The sequence below is a fragment of the Bos indicus genome, chromosome 6, assembly GCF_029378745.1.
Source record: "Bos indicus isolate NIAB-ARS_2022 breed Sahiwal x Tharparkar chromosome 6, NIAB-ARS_B.indTharparkar_mat_pri_1.0, whole genome shotgun sequence".
In the NCBI taxonomy this organism is placed as follows: Eukaryota; Metazoa; Chordata; class Mammalia; order Artiodactyla; family Bovidae; genus Bos; species Bos indicus.
This window is the reverse complement of record NC_091765.1, coordinates 2,663,900-2,676,246: the sequence shown is the minus strand read 5'-3', so window position 1 is coordinate 2,676,246 and position 12,347 is coordinate 2,663,900. Positions and strand designations below refer to the sequence as shown.

Genomic DNA, 12,347 nt, shown 5'->3' with positions numbered 1-12,347 from the left:
TGGCAGGCAGATTCTCTACCACTGAGTCACCAAAAATAGGCATAGCATTCAGCAAAATGCTGAAAGTCAACATACTAATGAAATCCAATCCTCTACTTCTGGCGCATCTACAGATCCAAATCAAAGGCTTTATTAAAGGGCAACAGAGGGTTTCTTACAATAATGTAGGAAAGCTTAAATTAGATGACAGAATCATCTTTCACCATTACAAATTATGCTCATTACTCAAAAATCAAATAATCGGGAAGTTCAAATGATCAAATTCCAGTGCTATGAAAAAGTCCTAAGCAGGAACTGAAAAACAGAGCTGACTAGACTCCATCTGATGCCAGATCTGAATCTGCTCTTCCTCACTCACTGCATCAGGAAAGTCATTTTTGGGTTATCAGTTTTCTTATCTATCTATAAGTAGTGAGAAACTAAGCAAAAAAAAAAAAGTTCTCAACAATTCATACAAGTGATTAATAGTACAATTTTTAAAAATGTTTAACAGCATGCAATCAAAAAGACAGAATATTAATACAGAAATTACATAACAGACTTGAATAAAGTTACTCTGATTCTGAAGAACAGATGTTATGCTCTTCAGCTATGGCATTAAAGAAATGCAAGGTCCCAACCACATCTCAAGTAACTGTGAAAGATCAACAACAGTCTATCATTGCTCAGTTAAACAAAATATTCAAATGTGTAGCATCTAACATTAAAATTCATCCTATTAAAAATTAAACTGTAGATACGCCAGTCAAAAAATGATGTCTAAGACTTTCATCAGAAAAATGGAAGGAGCTAATCAGTCAGAAATGGCCCTCTGAAAAAACAACAATATCTTACAATGGCCCTGACTTCCCTAGCTCAAGGAAGGCTTATCACTGGGGGAGGGGGAAAAAATCAGTAATTCATGATCTTTTCAGGTAAAATTATCTAAAGAACCTTGTTTTGGGTTTTCACTCACAAACACAGAAAAAGGGCAGCAAATAGTGAGAAAGAAATCAAACATTCCAAATGGCAACTAACCCATTTGATGCCAGTTTGGGGAGAACTTTAAAAACTGAGGAAAGTGGAACAAAACTATCCCACCACTCTCTCCTGTTAGCCAGGAGCAGAGGACTGCACGTGGCAGCCAACTGTGTCTCCAGCCAAGCTGGAGTCTTCTTTACAGACATTGGTCTTTATCCTCTAAAACAGCCACAACTCACTCATTAAAATCTACAGGGGTCAGGGAACCTAATAGAATGTTTTTCTGTAATAATGATCATATACATGTATATACAGAAGACACATATGGGTACTCTACTGAATAAATTAGTATTTATCCAGGATCAGTTGTGCTTCATAGAAGCTTACTGAAGTAACTGTGCAATGAAGTACAAAATTTTAATTTTTAAAAAAATGTGAGCACTGTTTTTAAAAAGCACCAAATATTACTGAAAACCTACCTCCTTTCAAGTATATAAGCCATTTAAATATCAGGCATTTTGAGAATAATATTAAAAAGTGTCATCAACAGTCTTAAGGTACGATATGATAATTCCACATATACTAGACTCAACAAAAGCTGAAGCTAAATAAGGTCTACACTTTTAGGACAAAACTTTTAAATCAAGTTAGGCCCTGAAAACACCGTAGTCAATCAACGATATTAAGAGTAGAACAAGGTGCAAGACAATTTCAAGACTGTGAGAAGTAAAAAAAACTGAAATAATCCACTGTAACTTCTGATCACTTCAGGTGGCCTAGGTATTTCCAGATCCTCACATTAGGAAGTTTCATGATACGGGTCTTCACTGTCACAATCAGAAAAACTGTACTCACCCTAATTACAACTACACAAAGTGCCAACCTAATTACACTGCATAATTATATTGCCTACTGTATACTCCATATAATATATAATATAGACAGTCTCTAAATTATGAAAGTAAATTTACCAAGAGTTACCTACAAGTACTTAAATGTTTTTCTTGGTCATGCTATATTACACACATAAATACACATTATCTCTAATGCAGTATTATTCATATTTTATCCCCATAAACACTGCAATCATAATTTTTAAATATGTAACTTCAGGTTTTCAGAAGAGAAAACAATGGGCACTAATTTATACAATTAACTTCTGATTAAGACTTAGAAATGTCACAATCCTATAAATGTCCTTATGATTCTAAATCTTCATCACATCTAATTTATTTGAAAGAAGAGTTGAGGACATTCTCAACTGAGAACTGAGAGAAAATTCTTCAAAAAGAATCTAATTTTCCAATTCATTGAAACACTTCATAAACCCTATGTGGTTTAAATGTAGTTCCAAAACTGTAATATGTGTGCTGCTTTACGTTTATTGTATAGATTATATATAAATCTTCTCCGCTTTCAAGTGTTTATGTTTTAAAAGAATGATTCCCCTTGGTTAACTTTAAGTCCTATACTGCATTCCTGCACTAAGTAAAGAGATGATTACAACTACTCTCCTTTCCAATGTGTCTATGGCTGACCAATCCCTCTTTCCTCCTCTTCCTCTCAACTTTTTTAAATCAGGTTATAACAACATCTTGTCATCCCAAAGGACCGTTGCAGCTCTGTTTAACTCTAAAAGGACAATCTTGAGGTCACTTCACTTTAGTTCCCACATACTTACAAATATAGATCTGCAATAGTTAGTAGGTAGATCATCAGGATCTAACTGTCCAACAATAGAAACGATTTAAAAAGTTAGATCCAGGAAGGCAACATTCCTGCTTAACAGACTAAAGAGGTAAAAGTTAAGCTCAGCATGCCTAAACAAAAGGTAACAGAGTTTTGCCAAGAGAACACACTGGTCATAGCAAATACTCACTTCCAACAACACAAAAGACGACTCTACACATGGACATCATTACATGGTCAATACTGACATGAGACTGATTACACTCTTCACAGCCGAAGATGGAGAAGCTCTATACAGCCAGCAAAACAAGACCTGGAGCTCAGTGTGGCTCAGATCATGACCTCTTTATTGAAAAATTCAGGCTTAAATTGAAGAAAGTAGGGAAAACCACTAGACCATTCAGATATGACCTAAATCATCAAATCCTGTATGATTATACAGTGGAGGTGACAAATAGATTCAAGGGATTAGCTCTGGTAGACAGAGTGCCTGGAGAATTATGGGCAAACTAGGTTCATAACATTGTACAGGAGGTGGTAACCAAACTCATCCTCAAGATAAATAAAGGCAAAATGGTTGTCTGAGGAGGACTTAAAAATAGCTGAGAAAAGAAGAGATGTGAGATGAGGAAAGATATACCCCACCGAATGCAGAGTTCCAGAGCACAGTAAGGAGAGATAAGAAAGCCTTCTTAAATGAACAATGAAAACAAAGAAGAAAACAACAGAATGGGAAAGACTATCAATCTCTTCAGGAAATTTGGAGATAAAAAGAGAACATTTCATGCAAACATGGGCACAAGAAAGGACAAAAACAGTACGGACCTAAGAGAAGCAGAAGATATTAAAAAGAAGTGGCAAGAATACATAGAAGAACTATACACAAGGGGTCTTAATGACCTGGATAACCACGATGGTGTGGTCAATCACCTAGAGCCAGACACTTGGGAGTGTGAAGTCAAGTGGGCCTTAGGAAGCATCACTACAAAGCTACTGGAGGTTATGGAATCCCAATTGAGCTATTTAAAATCCTAAAAGATGATACTGTTAAAATGCTACACTCAGTATGTCAACAAATTTGGAAAACTTAGCAGTGACCCCAGGACTGGAAATGGTCAGTTTCCATTTCAATTTCAAAGAAAGGCAATGCCAAAGAACATTCAAAGTACTAGTTGTGCCCATTTCACATGCTAGTAAGATAACGCTCCAAATCCTTCAAGCTAGGCTTCAACAGTACTTGAGAACTTTCAGATGTACAACCTGGTTTTAGAAAAGGCAGAGGAATCAAAGACCAAATTGCCAACATTCCTTGGATCATGGAAAAAGCAAGGGAATATGAGAAAAAAAATATATTTCTGCTTCACTGACTACGCTAAAGCCTTGGACTGTGTGGATCACAACAAACTGGAAAATTCTTAAAAGAGATAGGAATACCAGACCAACTTACTTGTCTCCTGAGAAAACTGTATATAGATCAAGAAACAACAGTTAGAACCAAACATGGAACAACAGACTGGTTCAATATTGGGAAAGTAGTATGTCAAGTTTGTATGGTGTCACCCTACTTACATTATGTGAAATATAGGCTGGATGAATCACAAGCTGGAATTAAGATTGCCTGGAGAAATATTAACAACCTCAGATATGCAGATGATACCACTTTAATGGCAGAAAGCAAAGAGGAATTAAAGAGCCTCTTGATGAATGAAAAAGGAGAGTGAAAAAGCTGGCTTAAATCTCAGTATTCAAAAACCAAAGATCATGGCATCTGATCCCCTCACTTCATGGCAAATAGGGAAAAACTGGAAACAATGACAAATTTTATTTTGCGGGGTTCCAAAATCACTGCAAATGATGAGTGCAGCTAAAAGACGCTTGTTCCTTGGAATAAAAGCTATGAGGAACCTCCACAGCATATTAAAAAGCAGAGACATCACTTCACTGACAAAGGTCCATATAGTCAAAGCTATGGTTTTTCCAGTAGTCATGTATGGATGTGAGAGTTGGACCATAAGGAAGACTGAGCGGCAAAGAATTATTTGATGCTTTCGAACTGTGATTCTGCAGAACTCTTCAAAGTCTCTTAAGACGCCAAGGAGATGAAAACAGTGAATCCTAAAGAAAATCAACCCTGAATATTCACCGGAAGGACTAATGCTGAAGCTCCAATATTTTGGCCACCTGATGAGAAGAGCTGGCTCACTGAAAAAGACCCTGATGCTGGGAAAGACTGAGGGCAGGAGGAGAAGCGGGCAAAAGAGGATGAGATGGTTAGATAACATCACCAACTATGAATTTGAGCAAATTCTGGGAGATAGAGAAGGACAAGGAAGCCTAGCGTGCTACAGTCCACAGGTCACAAAGAGTGGGACGTGACTTAGCATCTGAACGACAACAAATGCCTCAACAATAGGAAACAGTCCAGAATATAAGAAACTTTATGAAGAGTCAGGCCATAACACCAGTAAAGCTGGTCTTTGTTCTAAAGATCTCACAGATGTATCACAAACTCTGAAACTGGTACTAAATATTTGATCCATTTGAATTTATGCACACCTTTTTGCAAAGACAACACAGGATATTTCACTGGTTTTCTTCAGAATTTCATTAGGAAATTAGAAGACTACACACAGCAAACAGTTCCACTGCACAGCCCTGCTGCCTGAGAAGATACACACCAGTAGACCTACAAAGGCACATTCAATACCAGCTAGAGCTACTTTTCACTTTCATGCATTGGAGAAGGAAATGGCAACCCACTCCAGCGTTCTTGCCTGGAGAATCCCAGAGATGGGGGAGCCTGGTGGGCTGCAGTCTATGGGGTCCCACAGAATCGGACATGACTAAAGCGACTTAGCAGCAGCAGTAGAGCTACTTTATGTAACAAAGGAGGGGGCGAGTCCCAGGAAGCATGAACTGTCATCTGAAAAAAGACAAATTCAAAGCTAAGTAATAGGACTGTCTCAAAAGTCAGCAAAGAATATGGCATGAATAGCCAGTTCATGGAGAAAGTGAGAGAACATATCAAATTTTCTACAGAGCCAGGAACAAGAAACCCAAGTGCAAGCTAGAGGTAAAATGATTGAATCTACAGGCAAACAGAAGTGAGTCAGCAAATAAAATGACACTCAGAGCTTTGAGAATGCCAGGAAGCACATAAAAGAAACAGCACAGCCATCCTCAATAGCTACCTTGGTTCCCAGTGGCTTTCCTAGCCAAGTAAGTTTACAGTAAATCTCCTTCTCCTAATGTAATCTGGTCTCTGTTGCAGCTCCAAGAGTCCAACCTATGTCATATGTGATTAATTGCTTCCACGTATTTCCCTCTCTCCCTCCACAGAAGATAAATGTTATCACTGACTGAACAACAGCTGCCATGTTCTAAGCCTCCCCTTCCCATGAACACATCCCTTGTGGTTTGTATGTGGCTGATACTACCCATACTCTTCAAAATTCACACCCTTTCGCACTCCCTTTCTGTCACTTATCACATACACTACCACCCTCACACTCTCCCATTCGCTTTCTCTCATTTACACTTTCCTATACACTCTCCACATGAGAGTATACGAGTGACCATGCAATTCATGTCCAGGCAATCAGAATACCCATCTCACTAGCTTCAATTATTTGTTCAGACCCATGAACCAGGCTCCCAGTAAACCAATCCAAGTTCTGTCCATGACGTTCATTCAGGAGTATCAGAGGCCCAGCCACCAGCCACGTGCAGAAACATCTTCTTAATAACAAAGAGTAGATCCTAAAGACAATGAGTACTTGAAGCCACACCATTCTTGAAATTCAGGGCCAAGTCATTCTCTTCCCTTGACCTTGAGAGCGCAAGTCCCAAGAGAGTCCTCATATACTCTTCTACAGCCCTAAAAGATTTACAGCAGACCAGGGAACTCATTCCTCTACATATCTCCAAAACCATATGTAGGAGTAGGAACTTCTAGTACATTTGCTTTCTAATCCTAAGAATATAAAATAGTGTGAGGAGCTAGTTAAGAATTCAAAATTTAAAAGAAAAAAAAAGGCTACGATTGCCCCTTCCATCCTTCCCAAAGATCCTTCAGAACTAGCACAAAAAGGAAGACACCCTCTCACTATTTCAAGTTTTAAAAACTAATATATTTTCCCCAGCAAAAAAAGGAATTTTGATATGAGCTAAGCATACATTCACACAATTCAACAGCACTTCCAGCACTTCTCCCCGTCATTTACTGTCTGCCTCTCCAGTAGGTGTATTTAGAATAGAAACCAGATGGGTCTTGTTTCTGGCACATGGCAGGCGTGTTGTAATAGTTTAAACATGAGTGAATGTCACATGCCCACTCACTCACCCATTCCACAAGTCACATATTACTCTTGACTGACAGCCCGATATCTGAAAAGCACTCTGCTGGGCACTACATGAGCCACAAAGATCAGCTATGAACCAGTCTTCAAAAATGTGGACACAGACTCTTTTTGACTTTCTGATGAAAATATGGGCACTCTATCCAGAAAAATACCTAAATAAATTGACTAAGATTTTGCATTAAATTTCAAGAATTCCCAAGGGAAGAATTTCAGATCCAGTAGGATAAATAAGAAAATGAAACACGTGTACACACCAAAGTACTATGATCCTTTATTTGTTGATTCTTATATTCTAAGAGAGATTTAAGTAGAAAAGTGATTAAGATACAGGGACAAGACCAAACAAATCTGCCAATAACTTCAGAAAATAATCATAAGTTGGGAGAGCCTCTGTGTAAAAAACCACTGAGATTAAGGTCGGCAGTATGAAAACATAAATCACTGATGAATTCACACACAAATTCCAGGGTTCCCTCAATACACAAGGCATAACTGAGATAGAAAATTCCTTATTACAAGTAGAGAAAAAGGAAATAATTGATCCAGTATGGTCATGAAAAGGTTCCTGAATGTCTCTAGGCTTTAAAAATTTCTCTCAAATTTTGCTTTACTACTTCACTGGTTTAAGCGTTTTATAACTATAATTAGGGACCACTAAATTTCTTAAAAACATTAACAATAATTAAAAGTACACGTGGGAGTTGTAAAAAAAAAAAAACCATATGGCAATACAGCCCATACTGTGAAATTCTGAGAAGACTTTCCTCTTATACCATAAGGCTTCAACAAGACTATCATTAACCTCCTAGGAACAGCATACAGTCTAAGAGGAAATAACCATGCATTCAAATGCCAATAAATATCTATCCACAATAAACAAGTTTTCTCCAACTGTAATAATGATAACGCTCCAAAAACTTCCAGTAAACAGAAATCCTCAAAAGTGCAACCGATCTAATTTTACTTTCTATTTCTCCAAATGCAATTGATTAAAAAAACAGTTTCAACTGCTACTGAACTAAAGTTTCTCTGAGTTTTGGACCCCTTCCAAAAAAACAATTGTACATCTTACAATCTTTAGGGAAGATAAGAATGAAAGGCAGCAAGCTAAACTAGATGCCCAGCACATTATCAAAAGTTAGCATTAGAAACAAACCTGAAAAATTATTCAGAATCAATTCTTTCTTTCACTTAAGAAAGCCAAGGCATGGCACAAGTATGACCAGTAAAAGTTGAGAGTGGTCTTCAAATTCATGGAGCAGATACAGGCCAAATGAAATGATAACAGTATCATAAAATATTTCAGAACATATAAATTAAGTTTAGTAACAAATCTAAGTACTTACACTAAGAAGTAACTCATCTTTTGTTTTAAGAGGAAAATTCTTATTTTCCTTCTCAACTAGTAAGTCATCTTCTCCATCTGACAGAACTGGAGGAAGGGACATACGAGAGGAAGACGATGAAGACGATGATGAGGAAGAGGAGGAGCTTGAACTATCGGAATCTGTTTCACTATAGAGAAGAAAAAGTTGAAAACGATACAAAAGCATTATTACAATGGTATTAAAATATGATTATTCAACTAGAAAATATCTGCGTTACTAGATGTTTATCATTGCTGGTATAATTCAAAGGCTAGCATTTTGAAATTGACTATAGTGTTTGGAAAGCACTCTAATCAACTGATCACAAACCCTGCTCTAACCCAAACCCTCTTTTTACAACTGTCTCTTATGTGATGCATCAGTCTGAAGCACGTGACAAATCACTGACCAAAGAGAATTCTGGGCCAGGCACCTGTCTTATTAGTCACCAAGGATCAGATCAATTAAGCAAAGAGACTTGCTTCTCAGTCTTCAATTTGGAAACTTTTCCAAGTTACCATCCATGCTGAACACTCCGCTCTCTGAAAACCCCTTTAGCCCTTGACTTCCACAACAATTCTCAGAGCCAAAAACTATCCTCTTAGCTTGAACTGTTCACTGGTACCCCCTTCAGCTCCTTTTATGTGCTGTTTCTACAAGTCCCATACTCATCTCTTCTCTCCGGTACTCTTTCCATGTATAACCTCCAATGAGTTCAATCATTACCAATGTGCAGATAACTGCTAAATCTTCAGTCTTGATATCCCTAAGCTCCACCCCTAAACTCTTAATAGCTGCCAAATTAATGACCTACAAACTCACAAGTTAAAAACACTGCATTCTCCCTACTAATTCTGTTTTTCTCTTTCAGTTTCTCTTGTATTTCACTGTTTAGTCCTGAATCCAGTCACTAGAGGTAGAAACCTTGGAACTGTATCAAAGTATTGCATGCTCAGTCAATGATGAAATTGGTAAACATGACTCCTATTCCACTAGAAAAATCTAAATATAGAGTGCTACTAGCTGATGTTAAGGAATTAGGGTTCATTCTACTACAGCTGATAATGACATGGTTGTTATGTAAAAAATATTTTATCAGAAATGCACAGTAAAGAATTTACAGGAAAGGTGGCATGCTGTCTGATACTTGTTTTAAAACTATCAAGTTAGAAATGTTAGGTAAAACAAAGTTAAGGGGACTTCCGTGGTGCTCCAGTGATGGGGAATCCACCTGCCAATGAAGGGGACATGAGTTCAATCCCCTGTCCAGGAGGATTCCACACGCTGTGGAGCAACTAAGCCCAGTGTACCACAACTACTTAGTTTGCACACCTAGAGTCCACGCTCCACAAGAAGGCCACCACAATGAGAAGCCCACCTGCCACAATCAAGCAGCAACCCCCCCCCCAACCTCGCCTAACTAGAGGAAAGCCATGCCTGCACAACACAGCCAAAAATAACTAAATAAAGCTAAGAAATAATGGAAACTGTGAAACTTGGTGATGGCTATGTGTACAGTCATTATATTACTCTGAGTCTGAAAATGTCCACAATAAAAAGTTTGAAGTAGGGTGGGATAGGGTGGGAGGGAGGTTCAAGAGGGAGGGGACAAACGTATACCTGTGACTGATTCACGTCAATGTACCGCGGAAACCAGCCAACACAACATTTTAAAGCAATTGTCCTTCAATTAAAAGTAAATAAATTTAAAAATACATATCCAAAAAAAAGTTTAAAGTAAGTTTTACCTGTAATCTGATGTTCAAATTTACATTTCCATACCTGAATTGTCCTCCTACTGCTTCCCTGACATCTTCAATTTGTTGACAGTGAAACCTCAAATTAACTGTCTAAATTTAACATTCCTATTGGTTTACAGCCCCCATCCCAGAAAGGTTTCTCCCCATCTCCGTAAACAGCACCGCCATACACCCAGTTGATGCCCCTCTTCATAGGCCACATCTATTGGCGATCCAAATCGGGAAAGTTTCAAAATATTCAATCCAAACACCGTCACACGGTGGACTAATACAACGTCTTTCCCATTGCTTTCACACTAAGCCAACCACTCTGCTTTCACTCTTGAACACACAGTTCAGTTCCTTCTCCACAGAGTAAACCATTAAAATGCTAACTTGAGCATGAAAATCATCTGCTTAAAATTCTTCAAATTTCTCTAGCAGTTAGAATGAAAATTCACATGGCCTGAGGGTCCTACCTGGTTGGGTTCTACTACAAGTGCCTTGCTTGTTCCTTCTTGTAATTTTCAACAACTCACTTTTTTTTTTTTTACTTCATTTTTCGTCCCTCTCACCAGAATGTAAGGCAAGGATCGTGTGTATATTGTTCACCGACACAGCATGGCATAAAACACACTCAAACACTTGCAGACAAGATTCAGCGTGGTTCAGTGAACTCTCCTCCCACCACAGAACTTTCCTATATAAAAGACAGGAGGTAGGGCTGGAGAAGCCTCAAAAGCTACGCAAAGCACGTAGTAATAGTTGAATCACTTTCCTCTAATTTCATGAAAAATTCATCACCAGAGAAATTCTACTACCAAAACTGTCAGGAGTCAATCTGAAAAGAAACAAAAATCCTTTATCTGATGCCCCATTTATCTGGTTCAACCAGCAAGAGTACACACTAAACTTGAGAAAAAGATTTGCCACAAACCTTAAATTATAACCCCCAAGGCCATACCACGTCGAGTGGTCACCGGAATAAGCCCCCACTCTCAGGTTTTCTACGTTCTAACTGCAAACGACAAACTGTCCACAGAGGGCTCTCGGACTGCCAGCCTTAGAGGTGGGGCCCCGACAGCCTCGCTCCCTCCCGGGGACACTGCAGACGCGGCAAGGGACGCGCCCCGGCTCCCGCGCCCTCCTGCCTCCTTGGCCCCGGCCTCCCGCTACCAGAGCCATCCCCACGTGCCCGGCCGCTGGGGGCACGACCTGTCCGAGTCCGAATCTGAGTCGGAGTCCGAGTCCGACGTCTCCAGGCCGCTCCCTTCCAGAGGCGGCCCCGGGAGCGACGGCGGCAGGAGCTGAGGCGACGGTTCGCCTGCAGAGTCCGGGGCCCCCTGGTCTGCCGGCGGCGCTGCGACCGGAGCGGGGCCCGGGGTCGGCGCGGCCACCTCCTGGCCAATTCCGACGCCGGCGCCACCGAATTTCAGTGTCTGCAGCTGAGCGGCGGAGGCCTCCACCACCTCCATGGCGCAAACTTAGGACGCTCGCGCCGGGAGGCTCACCACCTCGCCGACAGCGGCCGCGGAAACGAAGCACAGGCCCGCTTCACGCGCCGCTCCGATAACCACACGCGGGGCCGTCCGGAGACGCGCCCCCGCTGCAAACGCAGCGGCACTTCCGGGAAGCGTGTGACGTAACGGGACGCAACGGCGATCCCTGGGGCGGGGCGATCCGGAGGCCTTTGCACGCGGAGCCGAGCGGTCCTAAAGCCGCTGATTTCCCTGCGTCCTGGGAAACGCTGCTCACTGTGACAGGCCAGATGGAGAGACATTCCCGCTGCTAGATCTGGGGCGGTTACACGGAGGCTGAGATGGGAAGGAGGGATGGCAGGACTGGAAGACGCCTGATGGGGCGAGGCCCTGCAGATTGGAAACTTGAGTCAGGAAGCTTTGAACCAGCACTTTGAACCAACAGCAGTGGACAGGCAACAAACACAATGACCATCCATCCCCAAAATTACAACTCATATTTTTTTGTTTTCTCCAAAGCGCTCCCAACTTAAAGAGCGCTAATCGTGGGGGAAACATGTTGCTGCCTGTTGGTGTTTTAGTTGACACTTTCGTAGAAAGGGTGGAATGGGGGTGAAATGAGTAATGGCCTGAGAAACCATTATTCTAGGTCTTAAGGGAGGCAAGCAAGAAGTTCTTAGGATTGAAGAAGAGGTAAGAATTTTCTTGTTTTCCTGTTAGAACTTCAGTTTGAGGCTTTAGCCCCTCAGATAA

The 12,347-nt window shown here is 40.5% G+C and overlaps 1 protein-coding gene across 5 annotated transcripts in view; it reads right to left on the bottom strand.

Annotated features, from left to right (window-relative positions):
• The window catches only part of NAF1 (nuclear assembly factor 1 ribonucleoprotein), a 101,951-nt gene extending 90,203 nt beyond the window's left edge, over nucleotides 1-11,748 (bottom strand). The window contains exons 1-2 of one of the 5 annotated variants that reach the window (XM_070791003.1): nucleotides 11,332-11,748; nucleotides 8,357-8,525 (exon numbers count right to left, since the gene is read on the bottom strand). In XM_070791003.1, the coding sequence (XP_070647104.1) occupies nucleotides 8,357-8,525; nucleotides 11,332-11,591 (429 nt within the window). In that variant the 5' untranslated portion in view covers nucleotides 11,592-11,748. The other 4 variants (XM_070791005.1, XM_070791001.1, XM_070791002.1 and 1 more) reach the window with 4 other exon arrangements.
• Between the last annotated feature and the right edge of the window lie 599 nt (nucleotides 11,749-12,347).